This window comes from Cannabis sativa, chromosome 4 (genome assembly GCF_029168945.1).
Source record: "Cannabis sativa cultivar Pink pepper isolate KNU-18-1 chromosome 4, ASM2916894v1, whole genome shotgun sequence".
Lineage (NCBI taxonomy): Eukaryota > Viridiplantae > Streptophyta > Magnoliopsida > Rosales > Cannabaceae > Cannabis > Cannabis sativa.
In genome coordinates, this window is record NC_083604.1 from 17,731,199 (window position 1) to 17,752,679 (window position 21,481).

The following is a 21,481-nucleotide window of genomic DNA, read 5'->3' on the forward strand; positions in this document are numbered from 1 at the left end:
CCTCAAATGGATGTCTGCTTACCACAGCGAGGAAAATGGCTTGGCCAAAGAGTGACCCCCAGAATCACTCGGCTAATGTCAGTTACAAAAGTTTCTTGGCCAAAGAGTGACCCCCAAAGTCGCTCGACCAACGTTAGTTATGAAAGTTGCTAGGTAAAAGAGCGACCCTTAGAGTCATTCAGTCAATGTCAAGTAAAAATGTAGCTCGACTGCATAAGGGCTCAGTAAAAAAGAAGAAGAGATAAAAGAGGATCAACCAAGGTGAGGAGAATCCACTACACCAACATATTGTCGTGAAGTAAGACTCAAGCAAGGGAAGCCCCCAATGTAAAGCGAGCACTTCCTCGAAGAATACTAAGAGGGTCTCACTCTTTGGCAGGGTAAATTTCCCAGCTCACTCAGTCGACAAGAACACTTGAACGAATTCTTATAGATTGGGGAGTAAGTGTTAACCCTAAAAATTAGCGCTGCTAACTTCCCAGGTTAGTTAACTAATTTGAGAGTGATTAATGGAAGCACATTCAACAAGCTTACCTCCTCGGTAGGTATTTCATAAAGTTGTCGTTAATACTCTCAATTCTTGGGTTGCACCAGTACGATACGATGAATGACCCCTTGGTGGCCTAATGATGAAATCATAGGCGTAGAGAATGCATGCATGTGTGCATGCAAGTATGTGCTCCCGAGTGTATGCATGCAGGTGTGTGCAGGCATAGGTGCGTGCAGATGTAAGGGTGCAAGACGGAGGCTCGCATGCGAGCCCATGGAGGCTCACATGCAAGCCATGGTGGTGCATGGTGTAAGGCGTGCGAGCCGTGGTATGGTGAGGGGTGTGTGTGTGCGAGTTGTAGCCTCGGGGGCTCGCATGCGAGCCCAAGTGGGGGGGCACCCATGCGAGCCATTGTGTTTCTTGTGTGTGTTGTATGTGTTGTGAGCCGTGGTGCAAGGAGAGAGCCTCGAGGGCTCGCATGCGAGCCATTGTGTTGCTCGTGTGTGTTGTGGAGGTTGCGAGCCGTGGTGCGAGGAGAGAGCCTCGAAGGCTCGCATGCGAGCCCATGTGGGGCTTGCATGCGATTCGTTGTGTTGCTTGTGTGTGTGTTTGGGGGTTGTAAATGTAAGGTGAGAGGTGAATGCATATCGACAAAATGGCATTGGAGGAGGAATCAAAGGACAGGGCGTGCAAGAAAAAAGCGTGCAACTACGCCTTCTGAAGACTCTGAAAGTGAGGAGGTACGAGTAGCGGTGACAGTGAACCTGCAAGGTCTGAGGACCTGATCAAGGGTCCGCTGCAACCACCCTCCTGCAACCTGCAACCTGCAACCTATGACCAGGTTATCACACTCCTGCAACCGGACACCACCGGACACCAGACAAGGGTACAAGGTGCAGGGCCACCTCTAGCACCTGCGGTATGCATCATGAAAGCGATGCTTTGTCCCCTTGGGACCACTTTGTACTCCACGCCATTAGAGCCTATAAATACTCATTCTCAGATGTAAGAGAGGGTTAGAAAATCATACTTGTAAAACCATATTGAGAACAATATAAATTTTTCTATTATTCTCTCCATTTTAAGAGAGCAATTTGAGTTTATGTTTCATTTTCTTCTTCATCTCATTTTTGAACTTGAAGTATAAGTTAGTTTTCCGGCCACAAGTTAGTTGACCAGTTCTCACCATCAACACCAAGGTCACTTCTTGGTTAGAAATTAGATATATTTATAGATTTAATAAAAAAGAAAAATACCACTGTAAATAGAGTTATTCATACAATTTGAAAATTCCAAATTTCAACCAATCTAGAACAAACCAAACAAATTCGGTGCCAATGGTTTGATTTCAATCACGTTTTTAGAATTCTTCACAACGGTTAAAACTAAGCTTAAGTACTTAATATCTTTTCTATATATTGACATTTGTAAACAATCTTTATGTACTAGAATTATTTACGTGTTATAATAGAGTTTGATAACCACTAAGCTATAACTCTATAAAATAGAGTTTCTGTAATAGGATTATGAGTTTGATTGAAATTTATAAAAAGAAAACTTTGAAAAATAAAAAAGTATAGTAAATAAAAGAGATAATTACTTAAAATTTAGAATAAACATGAATTATAAGTTGTGAATTGGTTTAACCTTTTTTTTTAATTGATTTAGTTTAGTTTGAACATTTTATGATTTGATCTAGTTTTCATTTTAAAAAAGAAAAAGAAAAACTGCAAAATAGTGGTTTGATTAGAAAATAAAAATAAAAATTCAAGCTAATCCAATGAGAAGATTCATCCAGGTAAATGATTGTTTTCAACATCCCCTGAAAATATCTCCGACAAAATGTTACCACATCAGGAAAATATCTCATTAAACGCTGACTTTGACTTTGAGTCTATACATCAACATTTACATATGTAATTAATGTACGTAAAGTCAAAAGTCGACATTTTCCAAGAATAGGTTAGCTACCAAATATTGCTTTACAACATTTTCAAAGTCAATGATCCAATTTTGAAACAAAAACTAGTCTCTCTCTCTCATTCTCATGTTTACTTACATATCCCAACCCATTCTTTTTTTTTTTTTTTTTTTTTGAAAAATCCTAATAATTTATTGACTAAATATTGTACCAAAGAAAAAGGGGTTAAAGAATATTATGAACAGTCCTCTTTTCCTTTTTTTTTTTCATCCAATCGGTGTCTATATGATGTGTACAAATTTTCAGCAAAATAATGAGATAAAAACTCGATCCAAGAAGGGCTCAAATCAAAACTGGTGAAGATAAATATTAGCTTTCCTTTTAATTAATTCTTCCCAATTAACAATGTCAATGTATACACCACTTTTCCACTACTTAAATCAATGGTCGTAGTCATCCATACGAAAATCTTCTCTCATATTCACACTTGAATGCTGCACCAACCGCATTAATGATTGCACCACCTCCGATATAGGCGGCCGAAATTCAAACTCCGTCTAATGTGTCATATGAGATGAATGTTAGACAAAGCACATGAAATGAGAAAAAGAAAAGAAAGAATAATCCCTAAACCCATGAATGTTAGACCAATTAATGAGCAGACAGTTCTGTCATCGCACCAAGCTCAAACATACACAGAAGTGCATTTGGAACCTTGCACAAAGCTCGAACTTAAATGCCAAGCCTGATCAGGGCTTTGCAGACCAAATACAAATTTAAATAAAAGTTTAAGCAAAGCCATAAGAATTATCCAGTTTGTAGCAAGCATACTGCATTGGTTCTCACCTGAACGCATTGGGAAATAATATCTGCAAAGCGTGAAACTGATTTTGGTGGGTAGAGTCCACGCAAAGCAGGGTCCACCATGTTTGTCAGGGAATCAGAATCATGGAGCCGCGGTGTAGCCCATACAACTAGACATTGTTCTGCTCTTGGTCTAGAACTAAAGAAAATGCAGAAACAAAACTAATTAAGAATACACTACTTAGTAGACTAGATAAACACCAATAATTAAATGAATACCTGTCGAAAGGCCTACGACCTGTCAATAACTCAAGCATGACCACTCCAAAACTATATACGTCACTCTTCAGTGTATAGGCTGATCTTTTGCACTCTGGGGCATTGTATCCTACACCAAGATTTTGGCTTGTCCGCTGAAAATGTTCAAGTAATATTTCTTGCTTATTAGATCAACAAACAGGTATAGTGGCACATCAGCACATGTAATGGGATGACATTTTACCAACAGAAAAAAAAAAGGTAATAATATCTGCTCAATTGAGTATCAAGATTGCATGGTATAACATTAAAGACAGTTGGTAATTGACAAAGCCATGAGTTTTCAACAGCTTCTATATTTTCAACTGCCTATGTATACTTTCACTCTGTTTAAAGGTGACTAATACACAGCATAAAACAAGATTGCATGAGACATTGGAAATCTGTATCTAACGAGAAGCAGATTGTGCAATATCATAGGAATTTCATTCCTCATGGAGGTGTATCATCCTTATCATTATAGACTACTAACTCTTGTTATTCTTGATGAGGTAAACACTACTGCTGGGGACATTTTCTAAAGCAATAAGTTTTCATAATAGCTAAGTCAGGCATTTACTTGTAGTGGAACCATATTTATATTTGATAGGAACCCAGAAATTCTGAGAAGAAGAATTAATACACGTGTGAATGTTATGTGCAACATCTGAAAATCATTTATACCAAGCTATATCTTGCAAAGTATACTAAGAATGTGGATTCACATGAAAAAGAATGTTCAGATAGTAACCTGATGAAACATCCCCAAGCCACAGTCAGAGAGATGAGGGTTGAGTTCAGCGTCAAGCAAAATGTTAGATGACTTGATATTTTTGTGTATTACTGGTGGAGAACAAACCTCGTGGAGATACCTGAATACAAAAACGGGACAGTTATTGACGATACCAAAGTAACCAACTTGGAAGATTACCGTAATCATGCAACGGACACAAAAATATAAACTTAGGGTGACTCTAACACTAATCTCTCAAACACATCATGCAGAAAGTACAAAAAACTAATAAATACGAAAGGAACCTATCAACCCATCTTTGAGCCTTTTCTTATGCAAACTAGTACAATAAAGTTAAACAGAAATGACTATTAAAGAGCAAGAGGAACCTAAGAAAGACAATAGATTTCCTTTTTAAAATAGGAAATGAAAATATATATGATGATGATATTATTAAAAGAATACTAAGAAAGAGACAACAATAACTAGCAGTTGTGCTTGTGAGTTGTAAGATTTTTTTTCTTGGCAGCATGAAGATGGACAATCAGGTGCAGACCAACTAATTATGGAAACATTACTAAACAGACACACAAGATCCTTTAATTCCATATATTCTTGGTGATTTATATACCAGCTATTATCAAAGTTTACTAGTAACAAAGTTAAAAACTTAGGATCAGCACTACTTACTCAACAGCTCGGGCCGTTCCCATGGCAATTCTGACTCTGGTATTCCAAGTTAGTGGTTTGCTGTACTCATCAGACATATGCAAGAATTCATGAAGGGAGTCATTTCTGAAATACTCGTAAATCAACATATTATGCCCTTGCTCTGAACAATAACCAACAAGTTCAGCAATGTTTGGATGGTGAAGCTTGGAGATGTTGCTAACAATTTCAGAAAACTCGTCTGATTTTCCGCCTTTAAAAAGCGAGGAATCAATCTTTTTAACCGCCAAAACCTAATAATTAGACAGAATTAGTTTTCTCTCACTACTTTTAACAAACACCACTTTCTTGAGCAAATGTTATCAAAGTATATGGTTCGTCAAAAGGCTGAAAAAAGATTGGCCACACCTCTACCATAATGAACTCATAAAGAAACAATACAGTACCAAAACAAAATGTGAACCTTGGTAAACCTATATTAGGTACAGACTAACTTTGTACGCATCTAGTAACTAGTGGGTATACCTAATGAGGAAAGAATGCACAACATTAAACAATATTATAAGTAGAAATCACCAAATTATAAAAGCAAAAGAAACCTTGCCATCAGCATATTTAGCTCTATAGACACGTCCAATGGATCCATGCCCAAGAAGGCGACCTGATGCAAAATTAGCAGTAGCATTCTGCAAATCTCCTAGTGGGTGAGCTGTAGCACGGAGAGAAATGCTTCTTCTAGCATTCAACCGATTCACAAATTCAGCCTCATTAAATGATTTCTTTCCTGAAGTATGTGCAGTTCTACCGCCGTTTGAAGGAGACTTTTGAAAGGAGGCAATCTCAATTGAAGTAGATGATGACCTAAGATCTTCGACAAACAATTCATTCAGTTAGTTGGAACTATGACGCCAGGAAGTAAGTATAAGATAATTTCATATAGAACGGTAATCTTAATGCAAAAACTCAAGCAGAATTGAAACAAAGAAGCAATTTCTAATCATTACAGTATTATGACAGAATTAAATTTTATTTCTTTAGTTATAGAACATTACTGAAATATAAATGTACCATAAGCATGCATTTCAGAAAGTAGCTTTCTGATTTTGAAACAGAAGCTGATTTTAGGTATGTTTGAATACTTGAGTATTCACCTTTTAAGAGACCTTCCAGAAAAAGTTGGTGGAATATATATTCATGAAATGAATAGCACTATCATAAATTTCCCATTAAGCTCTTGTCGAATCCAATTTCATAACATTTAATTAAAAAAAATACTATTGTGTTTTGATTCTGTTCCTCTGTTGCCTCATAGCAAAATAAAGAAAAAGAATTATCAGAGGAAAGCCCACAGTTACCTTTATAATCTTTGCATATATCAGAACGCAAGTCTTTTGATAATTCCTGAGATGCAAGTGAGAAAGATTTTCTCTGGCTAAACCTCTCCTCATCATAAAAATGTGAAGAATGTCTAGATGATTTTCTCGAAAAGAGTGAAATTATAACTATAAGCAGCACTAGTACTCCCAAAGCTATCCCAGCTATGGTTAATCCACGAGCAATAGAATTGGTACTGTCACCTTTTTCTGTTCTTTTACCAGAAGAGTGTACTCCAGGAGGAGGAGGTGGAGCTTTCCCGGATGACCAAGAATTTCCTCCCGTCCTATAGATAATTGTTTTTTTTAAATAAAAAAAAAATTGTCATGTCAGACGCAATCTTTAAACATTTTACTTAAAATATATTTACTTGAAGAATATTATCACTTTAAATTTTGTATGCCCTTCAACTCATTAGGAATCCAGCCGGAGAAGTGGTTGTTCTCAACATTCCTGCCATCATTTCAAGGAGAAAAATAATCATTTTGTTCTGCGTCAGTTAGAAATTGAGAAATTATATTCACAATGTTCTCATGTCCATTAGAGGTATAATTTCGCATTAGTATGAGCTTCTTGAACTAAGTACATCTTATAGAACTTATTTTAATCAGAATATCACTGCCATATATGCAAATTATTCCCAGAAAAATATTCTAAAAACTTGAGACAAAATCGAGGTTCCCACACTAACATAAACATGCATAAAGCCATTTGTACTCAAGTGACATGAGGGGTAAGCTTTGTGCAACAATACTGGACAAGAATATAGTTAAGCTTACACAATTTTAAAGTATGCACAACACTGCTTAGAAACAATTAAGAGTTTTCAGGTCCCACACTATAAGCTTGGTACGATTCTCAATGCAAACAAAACTGTTCATCTTAGTAAGGTCAAAAGGGAATTATCCAACAATCAATCTCTTTTCCTTTTTCAATTTTTTATCTTACACTTTAATCTGAAATAAGCTAAATGCTGTTTATCTTTTATCTCAACCAACATTGCACAACATTCTGGCACCTTTCATAAGAGAATATGCAATTATTTTAATAGTAATTTCTTTTTTAAAAAAAAAAAGATACAAATATATGTTTGTATATGCAAGTGCCAAAAATCAAACAACGAAAGAGTGTAGAGTTGCTCAATATATCCTAACAATTTGAATTAACATATTGTGAACAATCTACTTACAGATCATCAAGGGGAAGATTGGCAAGGACATTTATTGGACCGGTAAATTTATTATTCTGCAAATACCTGTATTGGTTGGCAACATAGAACAATTAGTAACACAGAATCTATATATTCAAAAAGTTATCTCTTAATGTATTTGCTTCTTACAAATTGTTGAGGCCTGACAATTTTTCAAAACTCTGAGGCAAATTTCCTGTCAATGCATTGAAAGAAAGATCCCTGTATGCCATTATGTTACCAGTCAATATACAAATTTGCTGAATTACAGGAACATCTCACATAAAGTGGAGAAGCAAGGGCACAAAAGATGTAGTTATTTTACCAGAACATGTATATAATATGAAATGTAAGTACACAAAGCAACTAAAAGGACTGTAGACTAGTGCGATCCTTAACACCAAAATCTATGCAGAATACTCGCTACATAAGGAAGAAGATGAACAATATAGGGAAAAGAGATTACAGGACAAAAATAAAATAAAAGTAAAGAGCATGTAAGTGATAGGAATTCACCTATCAACAAGTAACACAGTAGAAGAAAAATAGAGAAGATGAAGAAAGAAAACTGGTATTGATTAATTCCCCAGGTATTCGAGAGCCTGGCCTCTCCCTTACAGCTCAAAACAATTCACACCCGAAACAATAACTCAAATCTTATTTATACTATCCACCCAAATGACTACTATGGACTCACCCTCACCCGAATATTACCCACAAAACAGAATTACCATTACATTAATTCCCTGTGGTCATTCCCTCATTAACTTTCCTACACTTCTTTCTAGCATACACGTATGTGACAGGTGGCTTATCAATACCGCCGACCTGAAGTTTCACCTTGTCCTCAAGGTGGAAATGAGGAAATTGAGCTTGAATTACTGAGAAGTCTTCCCAAGTGGCTTCGAATTCCGGAAGGTTCTTCCATTTGATCAAAGCTTGAGGGCTAGTCTTGTGAGTGCCGGGGCGAATGGCCAGTAAGGACTCAGGTTCCAAGAGCCACTCCAGCTCAGCCGTGAGACTAGGAGGAAGGGAAGAAGCTTGCTGTTGGGGTCCCAAAGCTGCACGAAGCAGTGACACATGAAACACCAGATGTATCATGGTGTCCGGAGGCAGCTGAAGGCGGTAAGCAGCGGGGCCAATGCGAGCCAGAATGGGGAACGGGCCAAAGAAACGAGGGGACAACTTCTCATTAGAACGTTTGGCCATGGTGCGCTGTCGGTATGGACGGATCTTGACATAAACTCGGTCACCAACGTTGAATTGGACATCTCGACGCTTACGGTCCGCTTGAGTTTTCATTCGTTGTTGGGCTCGCAAGAGATTTTGCTTCAGCAACACCAAAATCTCCTCGCGGTCAAAAAGCACCTGTTCCACAGAGGAAACCCGTGTCGAAGGGGACTCAAACCGCACAAGTGATGGAGGATCACGGTGATACAAGGCACGAAAAGGTGTCATTCCCGTGGCTGTGTGATGCGAAGTGTTATACCAATACTCGGCCCAAGGCAGCCACTTGACCCATTGATTGGGTTTGAAACTAACGAAGCAGCGTAAGTAAGTTTCCAAGCAGCGGTTGACCACTTCGGTTTGTCCGTCCGATTGAGGGTGGTAAGCGTTACTATGCTTCAAAGAAGTACCTTGCAAGCGAAAAAGTTCCTTCCAAAATAAGGTCAAAAAGATTTTGTCCCGATCTGAAACAATGGAGCGAGGAAACCCGTGGAGCTTCACAACTTCTTTAACAAATGTGGCTGCCACAGTAGGCGCCGAGAAAGGATGGCGGAGCGGAATGAAATGGCCATATTTGGTGAGGCGGTCTACCACCACGAAAATGGAATCAAATCCATTAGAAACGGGCAACCCTTCAATGAAGTCCATGGAAATGTCTTCCCAAACTTGGTCCGGAATTGGAAGAGGTTGAAGTAATCCCGCCGGTGATTGTGCTAGGTACTTGTTTTGTTGGCACACGGAGCATTCAGCCACAAATTTTTGGACATCTTTTCGCATCCCAGACCAATAAAAATCAGCCGCGAGCCGTTGAAAAGTTTTAAACACACCAGAATGGCCTCCCACTTTACTAGTGTGATACTCGTGTAATAGTAATGGGATGGATGGTGAAGAAGCCGGTAACACCAATCGCCCACGGAACTTAAGACAGCCATGAGTGAAGGAGTAACCGCCACCATCTTGACCTCGGTTGAGGTCCGCAATAATCTTGGAAAGATCAGGGTCAGTAGCTACTTGTTCTTGTATGGTGGCAATGGACAACACACTAGGAACTGAAATGGCAGCAATAGAAACTGTCGGAGAGACACGAGAAAGAGCATCAGCTGCTCTATTTTCCATTCCCGGTTTGTACTGAATATCGAAGTCATACCCCAAGAGCTTGGTGAGCCATTTTTGATGTTCCATCGAAACCAGCCGTTGTTCTAATAAGTACTTCAAGCTGCGTTGATCCGTGCGGACTAAAAACTTTCGCCCCAACAAGTAAGGTCGCCATTTTTGAATGGCAAGGACAATGGCCATCAACTCTCTCTCATAAACTGACTTGGAGCAAGCTCGAGGTGATAATGTGCGGCTGAAATAAGCGATTGGGCGGTCATGTTGCATCAAGACAGCTCCTAGACCCACACCCGAAGCATCAGCCTCAAGGACAAAAGGGGCGGAAAAATCGGGTAAGGCTAAGACAGGCACGGAACACATAGCTTGTTTCAACTGTTCAAATGCATCTTGGGCTGCCGGGGACCATCCAAATGCATCTTTTTTGAGCTGATCAGTGAGTGGGCGAGCGATGCTCCCATACCCGTGAACGAACTTCCGATAATACCCCGTGAGACCCAAGAAACCCCGTAGCTCCTTGATATTGGAAGGAGTTGGCCACTGAACCATAGCTTCAATCTTGCTTGGGTCAGCCGATACCCCCTTAGCAGAAATCACATGGCCCAAATACTCCACTTGTGGTTGAGCAAAGATGCATTTCTTTCGATTGGCATATAATTGGTGTTGCTGGAGTCGTCCCAAAACCATGCCGAGATGAGTAACATGTTCTGCCAAAGTGGGACTATACACAAGAATATCATCAAAAAATACTAGTACACAATGGCCGCGGAAATCACGAAATACCTCGTTCATGAGAGCTTGGAAGGTGGCCGGTGCATTCGTAAGACCGAAAGGCATGACTAAGAATTCATAATGTCGCTCGTGTGTGCGGAAGGCCGTCTTCTCGACATCACTTGGTGCCATTCGAATTTGAAGGTACCCAGACTTTAAATCCAACTTTGAAAAAACTGTTGCGCCATGTAACTCGTCTAGCAGTTCGTCAATGAGCGGAATGGGAAATTTGTCTGCAACTGTTGCCCGATTAAGAGCTTGGTAGTCCACACAAAATCTCCAACTTCCATCCTTCTTCTTTACTAACAAAACTGGACTGGAAAACGGACTAGTACTCGGTTGAGCGATTCCCACATGAAGCATTTCTCGAACCATCTTCTCAATCTCGGCTTTTTGAATTTGAGCATAGCGATATGGGCGAACTGAGATAGGCCCCGTGTCCAGTTTCAATGTGATGGAGTGGTCCCGGAAGCGTCGCGGAGGAAGACCAGCCAGCATCTCAAACACCTCTTCATACTTGTCTATTAGCTGAATAATTGGGGCTGGTATTAGAGGTTGTTCATGGTGTTTTTCTGTAGTCAAGGCTCCAAATTGCACCCAGTAAGCTTCGGCACCCTTCTCAACTGTCAACATCATGGCCTTTAAAGAAATTGGGGATTTACATAAGCTGGGGTCCCCTTGCAATGTAACCCAAGTTCCTGCCATCTCAAATTTCATGACCATAGTTTTCTAGTTGACGTGCATATTACCCAATGTTTCTAGCCATTTAATACCCAAAATTACATCTGCACCTCCTAATTCCAAAGGAAGGAAATCAGTGATCACGCGAATAGCACCCAAATCTAACTCCACATTAGCACAAATCCCCTCTGTTCTGACCTTTCCTCCGGTGCCAAGAAGTATACCATAACAAGTGGTTGCTGAAATTGGAATTCCCACCGCTGTAACAACTTCCATCGACACGAAATTGTGTGTGGCGCCACTATCAATTAGCACGGTCACGGGTTGGTTTCCGATATATCCTGCTAATTTCATTGTTTTTGCCGTTGAAATTCCAATTAACGAATTCAATGAGAGCGTGGCGAGAGTCTCCTCGGTCGCCACCGTTTCCCCAGAGTCAGGGGATAATGGAGAGTCTTCTTCTGGCAATTCCGATTCTTCTTCGTCAGTCGTGAGTAAGATTTGTAACAACTTCTGTCCGCATTCCCTGCCCGGATGAAATTTCTTATCACACTTGAAGCAGACCCCCCGTGCTCTCTTGTCTTGGTACTCCGCCTCCGAGAGTCGTTTATACGACGGGGTGACTATCGAACGGCTGCTACCCGCTTTAGACGCTGTCGAAGTCAGGGATCCCGACGAAGGGGTGTAAGGTCGTGATGGGGTAGATGACGTGCTTCGTTGCACACCTAAAGTGAAATTGAATTTCGATGGAGAGTGAGAGCCGGAGTTGAATCTGGGATTGTGGGTCTTATTCAATGGACCCGTGCTCATTAATTGGTGTCCTTCTTCTACCCTTTGAGCCATGTCCATTATCTGATTCAGTCCAATGGGCTGTAACATGTGCAATGCTGCCTTAATGTCGTCCTTGAGCCCTTTCACGAAGGACCCTTCCGAAATGTGATCGGGTACATCAGGTTCCCGGGAAGCCAAAACTTCCCACTGGATTCGATACTCACGAACTGTCCCCGTTTGAACCACGGACAAAAACTCTTCCGATAACGACCCGATCGGAACAGCTCGGAAACGGAGAAGGAGCAGTTGTTTGAGCATCGCCCAAGATGTGATCGGTCGTCGCTGGTTCTCCCACTGAAACCACGACAGTGCGTCGCCGTCGAGCCCCACAATGGCCGTATCCAACTTCATGGGTTCAGACATCTTCGAGAGCAAGAAGTAACGTTCGGCACGGCAGATCCAGCCATCGGGGTTCTCTCCATTAAACACAGGGATCTCCATTCGTGGGGGACGATAATCAAACCCCTAAGCTTGACCGGACTGAAACGTCCCAATCTGAATTGGGGGTGATGTCGAATTAGGATATGGTGGTGTTGCCATCTTTGCAGGGAATTTAGGCGAAGGATAAGCTCCCCCGAAACTGGGTTCTCCGACTGAGGGCCCGCTGCCTTCGACAGCTCTCCTTTGTCGATCGGCACTCGCAGCTACCGCCTCTGGCGAGGGCTTTCCCGGAGGTAGGAGGAGTTGAGAAATTTGACTTACCACCGTTTCCATTTGCCTTGCGACAATCTGCTCTATAGTGATCTGAATATCCCCCCTGTAATTTTTCCAACCCTTGATTCACCTTCTGCACATCTTGGCGAAGGTCAGACACCTCTGCTTCCACTTTTCCTTCAATGAGTTCTGCCATCGAATCCTTCTTCAGCCCCATGAACAGTTGCTCTGATACCAATTGATAGGAATTCACCTATCAACAAGTAACACAGTAGAAGAAAAATAGAGAAGATGAAGAAAGAAAACTGGTATTGATTAATTCCCCAGGTATTCGAGAGCCTGGCCTCTCCCTTACAGCTCAAAACAATTCACACCAGAAACAATAACTCAAATCTTATTTATACTATCCACCCAAATGACTACTATGGACTCACCCTCACCCGAATATTACCCACAAAACAGAATTACCATTACATTAATTCCCTGTGGTCATTCCCTCATTAACTTTCCTACACTTCTTTCTAGCATACACGTATGTGACAGGTGGCTTATCAGTAAGCTCCATGGTTAACATATCAGATCCAATTCAGTCTAATGCTTAAATTTTTTTGCATAAAATCATCTTCCTGAACGAAACTTAAGTACTTAACTAAGCCTATTGTATTTTCTTTTAAAATGATATCATTTTACACAAACATAGTACTATGACAATATTTCACAGGGGAAAAATAACAATTTTAGTTATCGCGACAAAATTTTCACACCACTTATTGTTTCAGTCCATTTAAAACTCATTGAAGTTCCTACACACAAAACTTATAGATTGTGATTCATCACTTGGAGTTCATAGAGAATATTTAAAACAAAGAATATATCGACAGTAGTATAGCTGTTTATAAGGAATTCAAGCTAAAGACAAATAGAAGCAGATAGAAATAAGCTCCGATCTAATTTAAATGAGCTATGAGTAAAAGCAGAAGCCAACTTCACTGGAAGTTGATGCAGGGGAAAAAATAGTTAAAAGGGCATAAAAAAACACAGTAATACACACATGTCTTTGAGTTTAGGCAGTTTCCCAAACATGTCAGTCAATTGTCCATTCAGCTTGTTATTGGCAAGATTCCTGCATCCACCAGCAAAAACAGAATGAGAGCTACTACCTACAAGTTTATACAAACACAAGGCAAATTCTGCTTACAGGTATTGAAGGTCAGTCATCTGAGAAAATGAATATGGAACATTATTTGTGAAGCTATTCTCGGAAAGATCTCTGAAAATGAAGATCATCAAATTCATATCAACATTCAACAAAATAAACAGCTAATAAATATTTAGTTATAAACACAGTTATTGCAAAAAAGAAACGTGGCTTATCGTATGAGAAATAATATCTAAAAGATTCAATGCAATGATTTTATAGTAACAGGAATATAATGCACTAAGATAAGCACAAATCCATCACAAACACAACAAATGTCAATCTATGGAGGCCAGTTCTAATTAGACAATTTCACTGCAGATTGCTTTGTGGGGGTCCTGAGTTTGGGTTGTATTTTTGGCCGAAGAAATCTGTATTTCGGAAGGTAAATCCAACCTAAAGAATTACTTTAGAAGAAGTGTATTGTTTCGTTGGGTTTCTTCCACTAAAGAGCCTATACATTTTCTCGTATAAATGTCTTTTTACTATAACAATCGTTAAATATAAACTTTCTTTCGAATAACATATCTTCTTATTAAGGGTAAATACCATTTTGGATCCTCTGTTTTACAAAAGTTATCAATTGGACCCTGTGTTTTGTTAAATGACAAAATAGACCCTGTATTTTCTAAAATAGTATAACTAGGACCCTGAATTGATTTTTTGTCAAAATAAAGTTTAATTATAATCCGATCTAAAAGTGCTATGACAAAACTGTTTACATTTTTTATATCTGTTCGTATTAAGCATTGTCTTCAAGTTGGTTGTATTAAAAAAAAAGTTGTCAAAAATTAAGCTCAGGGTCTTATTTTTACTATTTTAGAAAATACAGGGTTCATTTTGTCATTTAATAAAACACAGGGTCCAATCTGTAACTTTTGTAAAACACAGAATCCAAAATGGTATTTACCCTCTTATTAATCATAAATAATGATAAGAATCATTAGACAATAAACATGAGCACTATGAAAGAATTTATTCAAATGTCTTCTTTGAAAAATCACAAGACAACTTGCTAAGTTATTTACGTGTTTTTTTAAAGACAAAAATAAACAAAACAGCCTCGTATTAATTTAAAAGAAAAATACAAAGCCATGGAAAATCCACAGGTATCACGAACAATGAAATGATGATATTAAAAATAACAAAAACTGGAGACAGGAAAGGAAAACATTTACAAAATTACATTCCATTCTCTTAACAAGCTGTTACCATGTAAGAAACTCTTTCAAGCGAACTTACATGTACTGAGCATTGGGGGGAAGTTGATAAGGTATATCACCATTGATGTTGTTCTTGCTCAAATCGCTGTACTATGACAAACAAAGGCACAGTCTTTATAATATGTCCTTCCAAGAAAATAGACAAAATTAGAAAAATAAGTATATGTTTCAGAAAACTGGGCCTCACAAGTAAGTGACAGATGTCAAGCTTGAAAGCTGATAACCCATTGATCCTGAAAGTCCTAGGTTGGATAGGCTTCTGCAAAATTGTTAACAAGAAATACATAACTGAATATTTTAGATGTCCTTAAATATAAACTGTGAGCTATATTCACCCAAAAAAAACTAAATAAACTGAAGTCAAAGAAACACACAATTCCAAGATTATTACATTTCAGTCACGGAATCGCCTGAGCATTTGATTCCATCCCAAGAATCACCACATGGATCACCTCCACTTGATTTCCATCCACTTAGTTGTGAAGGAGAGTTTAAGCTTGTATACATCACATTAAGAGCAGAGACTGCAAGAAAAGGTGAGCAAATATGGAATCAAAACACTAAACATGATCAAAACATAAGTGCTAATGTACATCACACTGATGACAAAAACATCATGAATACTATCAAATCATCACCAGATAGGTCAATAACAGTTTTTAAGGCCCTTGGATAAGGAATTTTCTCTTCTTTTGTCTAACAGAACACTGGTGTGGCGAGTACAGGACCCCACACCAAAACTGGAATAGAAAAATTCCCGGTGTTTATCTACTATTTGCAGATGTGAATTCAAGTTGAACCTCTCTCCATTTAATTTTTTTCATTTAGAATATTCAATAAATATATATATTATGATTCAAAAAAAAAATAAATATATATATTATATTATATTATAAAAGGTAACATGATTTCAATCCTATCTGACAAATTCTAAGAACGTGAAATGTTTGCATAACATTTGCATGCCAAACATGTCAGCAGCCAATCTCTAATTCTTAATATCTAAATCGTGCATCCTGAATAAATGGAAATGGACATAAGAACTACATTGAAAATATGAAAATGAGAAACTGAAGACGCATTACCATCTGGGGCATTGGTTTTGGAGAAAACCCGAGTGACGAAAACTCCAGAGAGAAGAACCCACAGCCCAAAAAGAAGGTGATGCTCCATCTTCTTTTCTCTTCTCTTCGGAAGATGAGAGAAAAGAGGGAAGAACCCAGAAGAGTAAAGGGGATATGTTACGATGGAGTGGAAGAAGAAGAAGATTCAACCATAACCCATGTCATGAAGAGTTTTGCAAAAATCCGTTGGTGGTGAGTTTGGGTTTGGAATTGGAAGAGAGAAAAGAGACTAAATTTAGAAAAATGGAAGAAAAGGGGTTTTGCAGTTGCACAGTTAAGCCATGGCATTGACATTGGAATTGGCATTGGCATTGCCATTTCCATTGATGACATCGCCACAACATCCGAAAGGTCAGGAGAAACGAGAGCTTCCCAAGGTTTATCGGACTGACCCGCGCTTTTTTCTGGGCTTCTTTCGTCTCTCTTCTCTTCTCTCCTCTCATATTCTCTCTGCCGAATTTTTAATGGAAAATTTTATTTACCCCAACCAAAATTTGTAAAAATATCTTATTTTAATAATTTTTATTTTATTTAAAATTTAGAGATTTTTACACTTGGTGTCCTTTTTTGTCCTTTTTTTTACTTTTTTATTAATACTGGGTTATTAAACTTTTATACAAGTTTTATTTTTCAATTTTACATTTTCAAAAGTTTCATAATTACAAATATACCTATCCCTATGCTTACTCATGGTTTTCTCTCTTCTTACACTCCACTACTTCCATAACTCCTCCTTTTTTTTTTTTTTTATTTTCTGTTTCTCTTTCCTTGGTTCTTCATTACCACAACCCACGATCATCCCGTCCAAAGCCTTAACCCATGATTTTTCAACATTTTATCTATGTCACTATCTCCATTATCTTCCATAAGCTCTGTAGGTTGTTCCTCCCACATTGTCTTCTCTTCTTCTATAAATGGCCACCACTAAGTCGGGTTCGAAGTCACCTTCCCCAGCTAAAAAAATTTCTAAAATTTCTAAGAAACCTCCTACAAATTTATCTAAAGTTGATCCTAAGATGAGTTTGAAGCGCATTGCGAAGAAAGGAATGAGTGATGTTGCAGAGCCATCTGGTTCTAAGAAAAGACCTATTCCAAATAAGATTGAGTCTCGTAAGACAAAGAGTGCAAAATCTTCGAAATCTGTCAAGGATGTAAGTTGGGTTATGTTGTTTTTCAATTTTTGTTTAGTTTTTTTCTGGTTGTTGTGTTTTTTCATGTGATGTTTTGTGTTTTAAATTTTTCCCGCTTCTTGTTTTAGGTTATATCTTATTTTGATTTTGAGGATGAAGTGCATGATGGGGAAGTGAAGCCTAAAGTTAAATCCAAGGTATTGTTACCTTGAATTTTCTCATTTTCTTAAGTTTAAAATTTTTAATCTTCCTTTGTTTTCTTTTTGTCAATGTTTTACCAGTTTATAATGATGATTTTATGTTTTGTCTCATTTTTTTTTTTTTGTATTTCTTTTATGTATTTTTTGTTGATGTTGTTTTTGTATTGTTCTTTAGTGTTTTTTGGTTTTTTTTTCCTGCTATTAAACAGTTTATAGCATTATTAGTTTTTCAGTAACTTATGGCCTTGCTATGAACATTTGTTTAACTGTTTGTTTTCAGTTATTTTTAGGTTGTTTAATTTAATTTCTTAGTTGACAATTACTATTTTAATTTCATTTTCTGCATATTGTTGTTAATATATTGCTTTGAAGTTGCTCATTTGTTAGGATGAGCATATTGGAGTTGTTTTTTAAATGTTGTTTTTTAGTTTTTTCCTGGTTGCTTATTTTTTGTTTTGCATTTTAGTTGTTGCTTGCAATGTATTTATTTAGTTGTTCAAGTTTGTTGCTTATGTTTTTTTTCCCTCTTTCAGGTCCATGCTAAGAGCTCAGAAAAGTATGAAGACTTTGACTTACCCAAAAAAAAATCCTTCTAAGGTGTCTTTTTTTTGTGTTTTTTTATAGTACATTTATGTTTTTCCCTTTTCTATTGTTTCATGTCATTTGTCAGTGATGATAATCATTTTTGTGTTGTCGACTTCTTTTTCTTCTTCCTGGTTGTTTTCAAGCTGTTGTACCATTTCTGCAGCCACAAGCTTTGCGTAGTCGGTGAAGTCAAAATATTCATTTACTCCTGTAGTTTTTTTTGTGTTGTTTTTTGGTTGTTGGATGGTTGTCTCTGATGTCACAGTCCCTATCTCTAGAAAAAATGTATCATCTTGAATTGTGTGTGCAAATAGTTGTTGCTTGGAAGTTGTTCCTGGGTTGTTTTCAGGTTGCTGCAAATCTTCCTGTGCTGAGTTGTTGTCATATGCTGCCATCATCATATTTTTATATGTGAAATCAACTATTCAACAACTATTTTGAAGCATACATTAGTTAATAAGGATAAACTCAACATTTCTTGTTTGGAGATCCCAAATAACAATTATTTTACTGGAAAACAACTTATAAACAACTGTTTACAGATTCAAATCCTGTAGCATCTAATTATATGCATTAATATTTTTTTTTGATGCAATTTGTTGTTGTTTTTTTGTTCAGGTTTATAAAATTTCCTGATCATTTCAATTTTTTCCTGTTTTCCTCAATTTATAACACATTCTCAATTATGTAGAATAAAAAAATAGGAAGAGGTTCATGAAGAAATTGTATTACCTTCAATTCTTTCTTTGATTCGATTATGGGTGAGTTTCAATGATTTCTCAATGTCCTTCTCTTCGATTCCTCTCCTTTGAACTCGTTGGGTTTTTGATTGTAGGTTGTTTCTGCATTTTTTGTACAGCAATAGAGGTTGAATACCTTTTTTTTTTATTTTTTTCCTATATGGATTTTTCGGATTTTGATTGGTTTTTCGTTGAGATCTACATCTTGTTCAGATCTGATTTCCTTGGTTTTTGAAAAAAAAATGGTGGAGATTTGGTTGTTTGGGGTTTCTCGGCTGGGTCACGAAGAAGGTCTCTCCTCCGTTTTTTGTGGTTGGCTGGTATTTTTGTAAATAGAAAGTTTTGTTTTCTATTTATGTTTATTTTTTCTTTTTAGGTTATAAATGTAAATTGCTTCCCTTTTTAGTTTATTATAGAAAAAATCCTTAAAATTTATATCTTTAATTATATTAAATTTTTGTAATTTTTTTCTTCCAATCTATATCTATTCTATATAAAATGTATCTATATAACAGAATTTTTAATTTATGAGAAATTCATAAGTGACTTTTTATTTATATTAAAAATAAAATAATTTATAAAAAATTCATGAATCACTTTATATTTATATATAATAAAATAAATAAAATAAATCTTATTTAATCAAAAAAAAAAATACTATTTATCATCACCACCAGTACACATATATATAAACTAGGTGATTGTTACGTGCCAAGCCACGTAGTGTTAGTTTTATTTAATATTTTAGTTTTTTATTTTAATTAATAATTAAAATAGTATAATTATTTGAACGATTTGTTTTATAAAAATAAAATATGTGTCAGTATATTTAGTAAGTAAAACATAGTTGTGTTATAATAATGTATGTTATTAATTAAAAAATGTACATTAATCTTCTAATTGAAAAAAGTTCTATTATCCCATTTCATATCTAATAATAGCTACACAACTATATATTTATAGACTTTCACATTCTTTGCAAATTACTAATAAGCACCAATAATATTTTCATATTCTAATATTTTTCAACCTTCTCCTCTTGGTGGTAAAATTAAAAATAAAACTAAAAATAAGCACAAACATATAAGGTAAATACTAATTACAGCCCATTTCATATTTTATTTTTATTATTTTTTTAAGCCCAAGCCCAAAAATCTCTAAGCCAACACAATCAATCTTCTTTTATATTATCTTTTCTAGATATTTTATCTATATTTTTCTTTTTTAAAAAATAAATAAAAAAAATTATTAATATTCTCCCAAGATAGGTTTGTTAGAGAGATATGTGGCTAAGATGATTTTTTTAATTTAAAAAGAGATTATTAATATTTAAAAGATTGTTTATTTAAAAGATTGTTTAATTTTTTGGTTTAATTATTAGGTTTATTTTTTAACGGGAGATCAAACCTAATCGTTAAATTTAACAGAATATTCTTTTATTTTTAAGTATATTATGTTAAACTAAGAAATATCGTTAGATAAGCACTTTTAATATATAAAGATATAATTAACCTTGCTTCTATATATAATTAAATCATTGCCAATCTCTCTGGAAAAGATTATAATTAATTAAGGATAATGATTATGATTATATATGTATAATTCAGAACTTTGGAGGAAGCTTCCCCCATCGATCTATGATGCACACTCACTGTACTTGGACGTAATGCATATGTATATAATTACCTTACGTTCTCAAATATGAAACCTAATTATATAATACACTAGGAAACTTCACCGCGCGTTGCGCGGTTGTTTTTAGAAATTTGATTTTTTAAATTTTTTATTTAGAGATTTATAAAAATATAATTAATTATGATATTATATTTTAATATTTTTTATTTATTTTTAAAAAATATATATTTTTTTTTAAATTGTTGTATTTTGTAAGATTATGAATCATAAATTTTATTTATGGTAAATAGATGAAACATATACGTTAAAAAAATGAGACTATACATAGAAATATTATGTAATAAATAAGAAATTTATATATATATTTCTTTTTTAATTTTAGATGAATGATGAATATATATATATTGAATAATAATATAAAACGTGATATACTAAAGAAATAAAGCATATATAGTATTAAGTTAATTTAGTGTACAACAAAACAAATATGGTAAATTTGATAATATTGGAATTTCATAATATTGCTCCTTATTTTGTTGCTATTATTTTCTTGTAGCTTACTTTGTGTGGTAGGTAGAATGATTGAAATGGAGGCTGCCAAATTAAAAATGAGAAAGAGTTAGAAATTGTATAAAAATATGTATACTTTTGACAATGGGGTTTTTTATTTTTTTTAAAAAATAAATAGTAAGACCATAATATTTTACCTTATTGGTAACAGTGTCTTGTGATTTGTGAATAATCTAGCCAAATATGAAGTTGTAAAATAATTTGAGTGCTTGATCCATTGATTTGTCTGTTAAAATAGGTTAAAAAACGATTTTAATATTTCTTTTCTAAGATAAACTTGTAATGTATTATTTTAAAATACATAACTTAAGCAATTTACCTTTAT

At 36.1% G+C, this 21,481-nt stretch overlaps 1 protein-coding gene across 3 annotated transcripts; it reads right to left on the reverse strand.

The window, feature by feature from the left end:
* Positions 1 to 2,562: 2,562 nt before the first annotated feature.
* On the reverse strand, positions 2,563 to 16,782 carry LOC115715097 (protein STRUBBELIG-RECEPTOR FAMILY 5). 3 transcript variants are annotated; one of them, XM_030643897.2, is made up of 16 exons: positions 16,258 to 16,782; positions 15,564 to 15,696; positions 15,360 to 15,431; positions 15,192 to 15,257; positions 13,950 to 14,021; positions 13,803 to 13,874; positions 7,628 to 7,699; positions 7,478 to 7,543; positions 6,676 to 6,741; positions 6,270 to 6,574; positions 5,514 to 5,782; positions 4,936 to 5,207; positions 4,264 to 4,384; positions 3,495 to 3,628; positions 3,258 to 3,414; positions 2,563 to 2,968 (listed from the first exon to the last, which is right to left on the reverse strand). In XM_030643897.2, exons 1-16 carry the CDS (start codon positions 16,343 to 16,345, stop codon positions 2,852 to 2,854), a joined length of 2,082 nt encoding a protein of 693 aa, XP_030499757.2. In that variant the 5' UTR covers positions 16,346 to 16,782; the 3' UTR covers positions 2,563 to 2,851. The 3 variants fall into 3 exon arrangements, with proteins under 3 accessions (XP_030499757.2, XP_030499758.2, XP_060969364.1); XM_030643898.2 differs by lacking the exon at positions 16,258 to 16,782 and having other exon boundaries at positions 15,192 to 15,262; positions 15,564 to 15,634; XM_061113381.1 differs by lacking the exons at positions 2,563 to 2,968; positions 3,258 to 3,414; positions 3,495 to 3,628 and adding an exon at positions 3,741 to 4,179 and having other exon boundaries at positions 4,238 to 4,384; positions 16,258 to 16,770.
* Between the last annotated feature and the right edge of the window lie 4,699 nt (positions 16,783 to 21,481).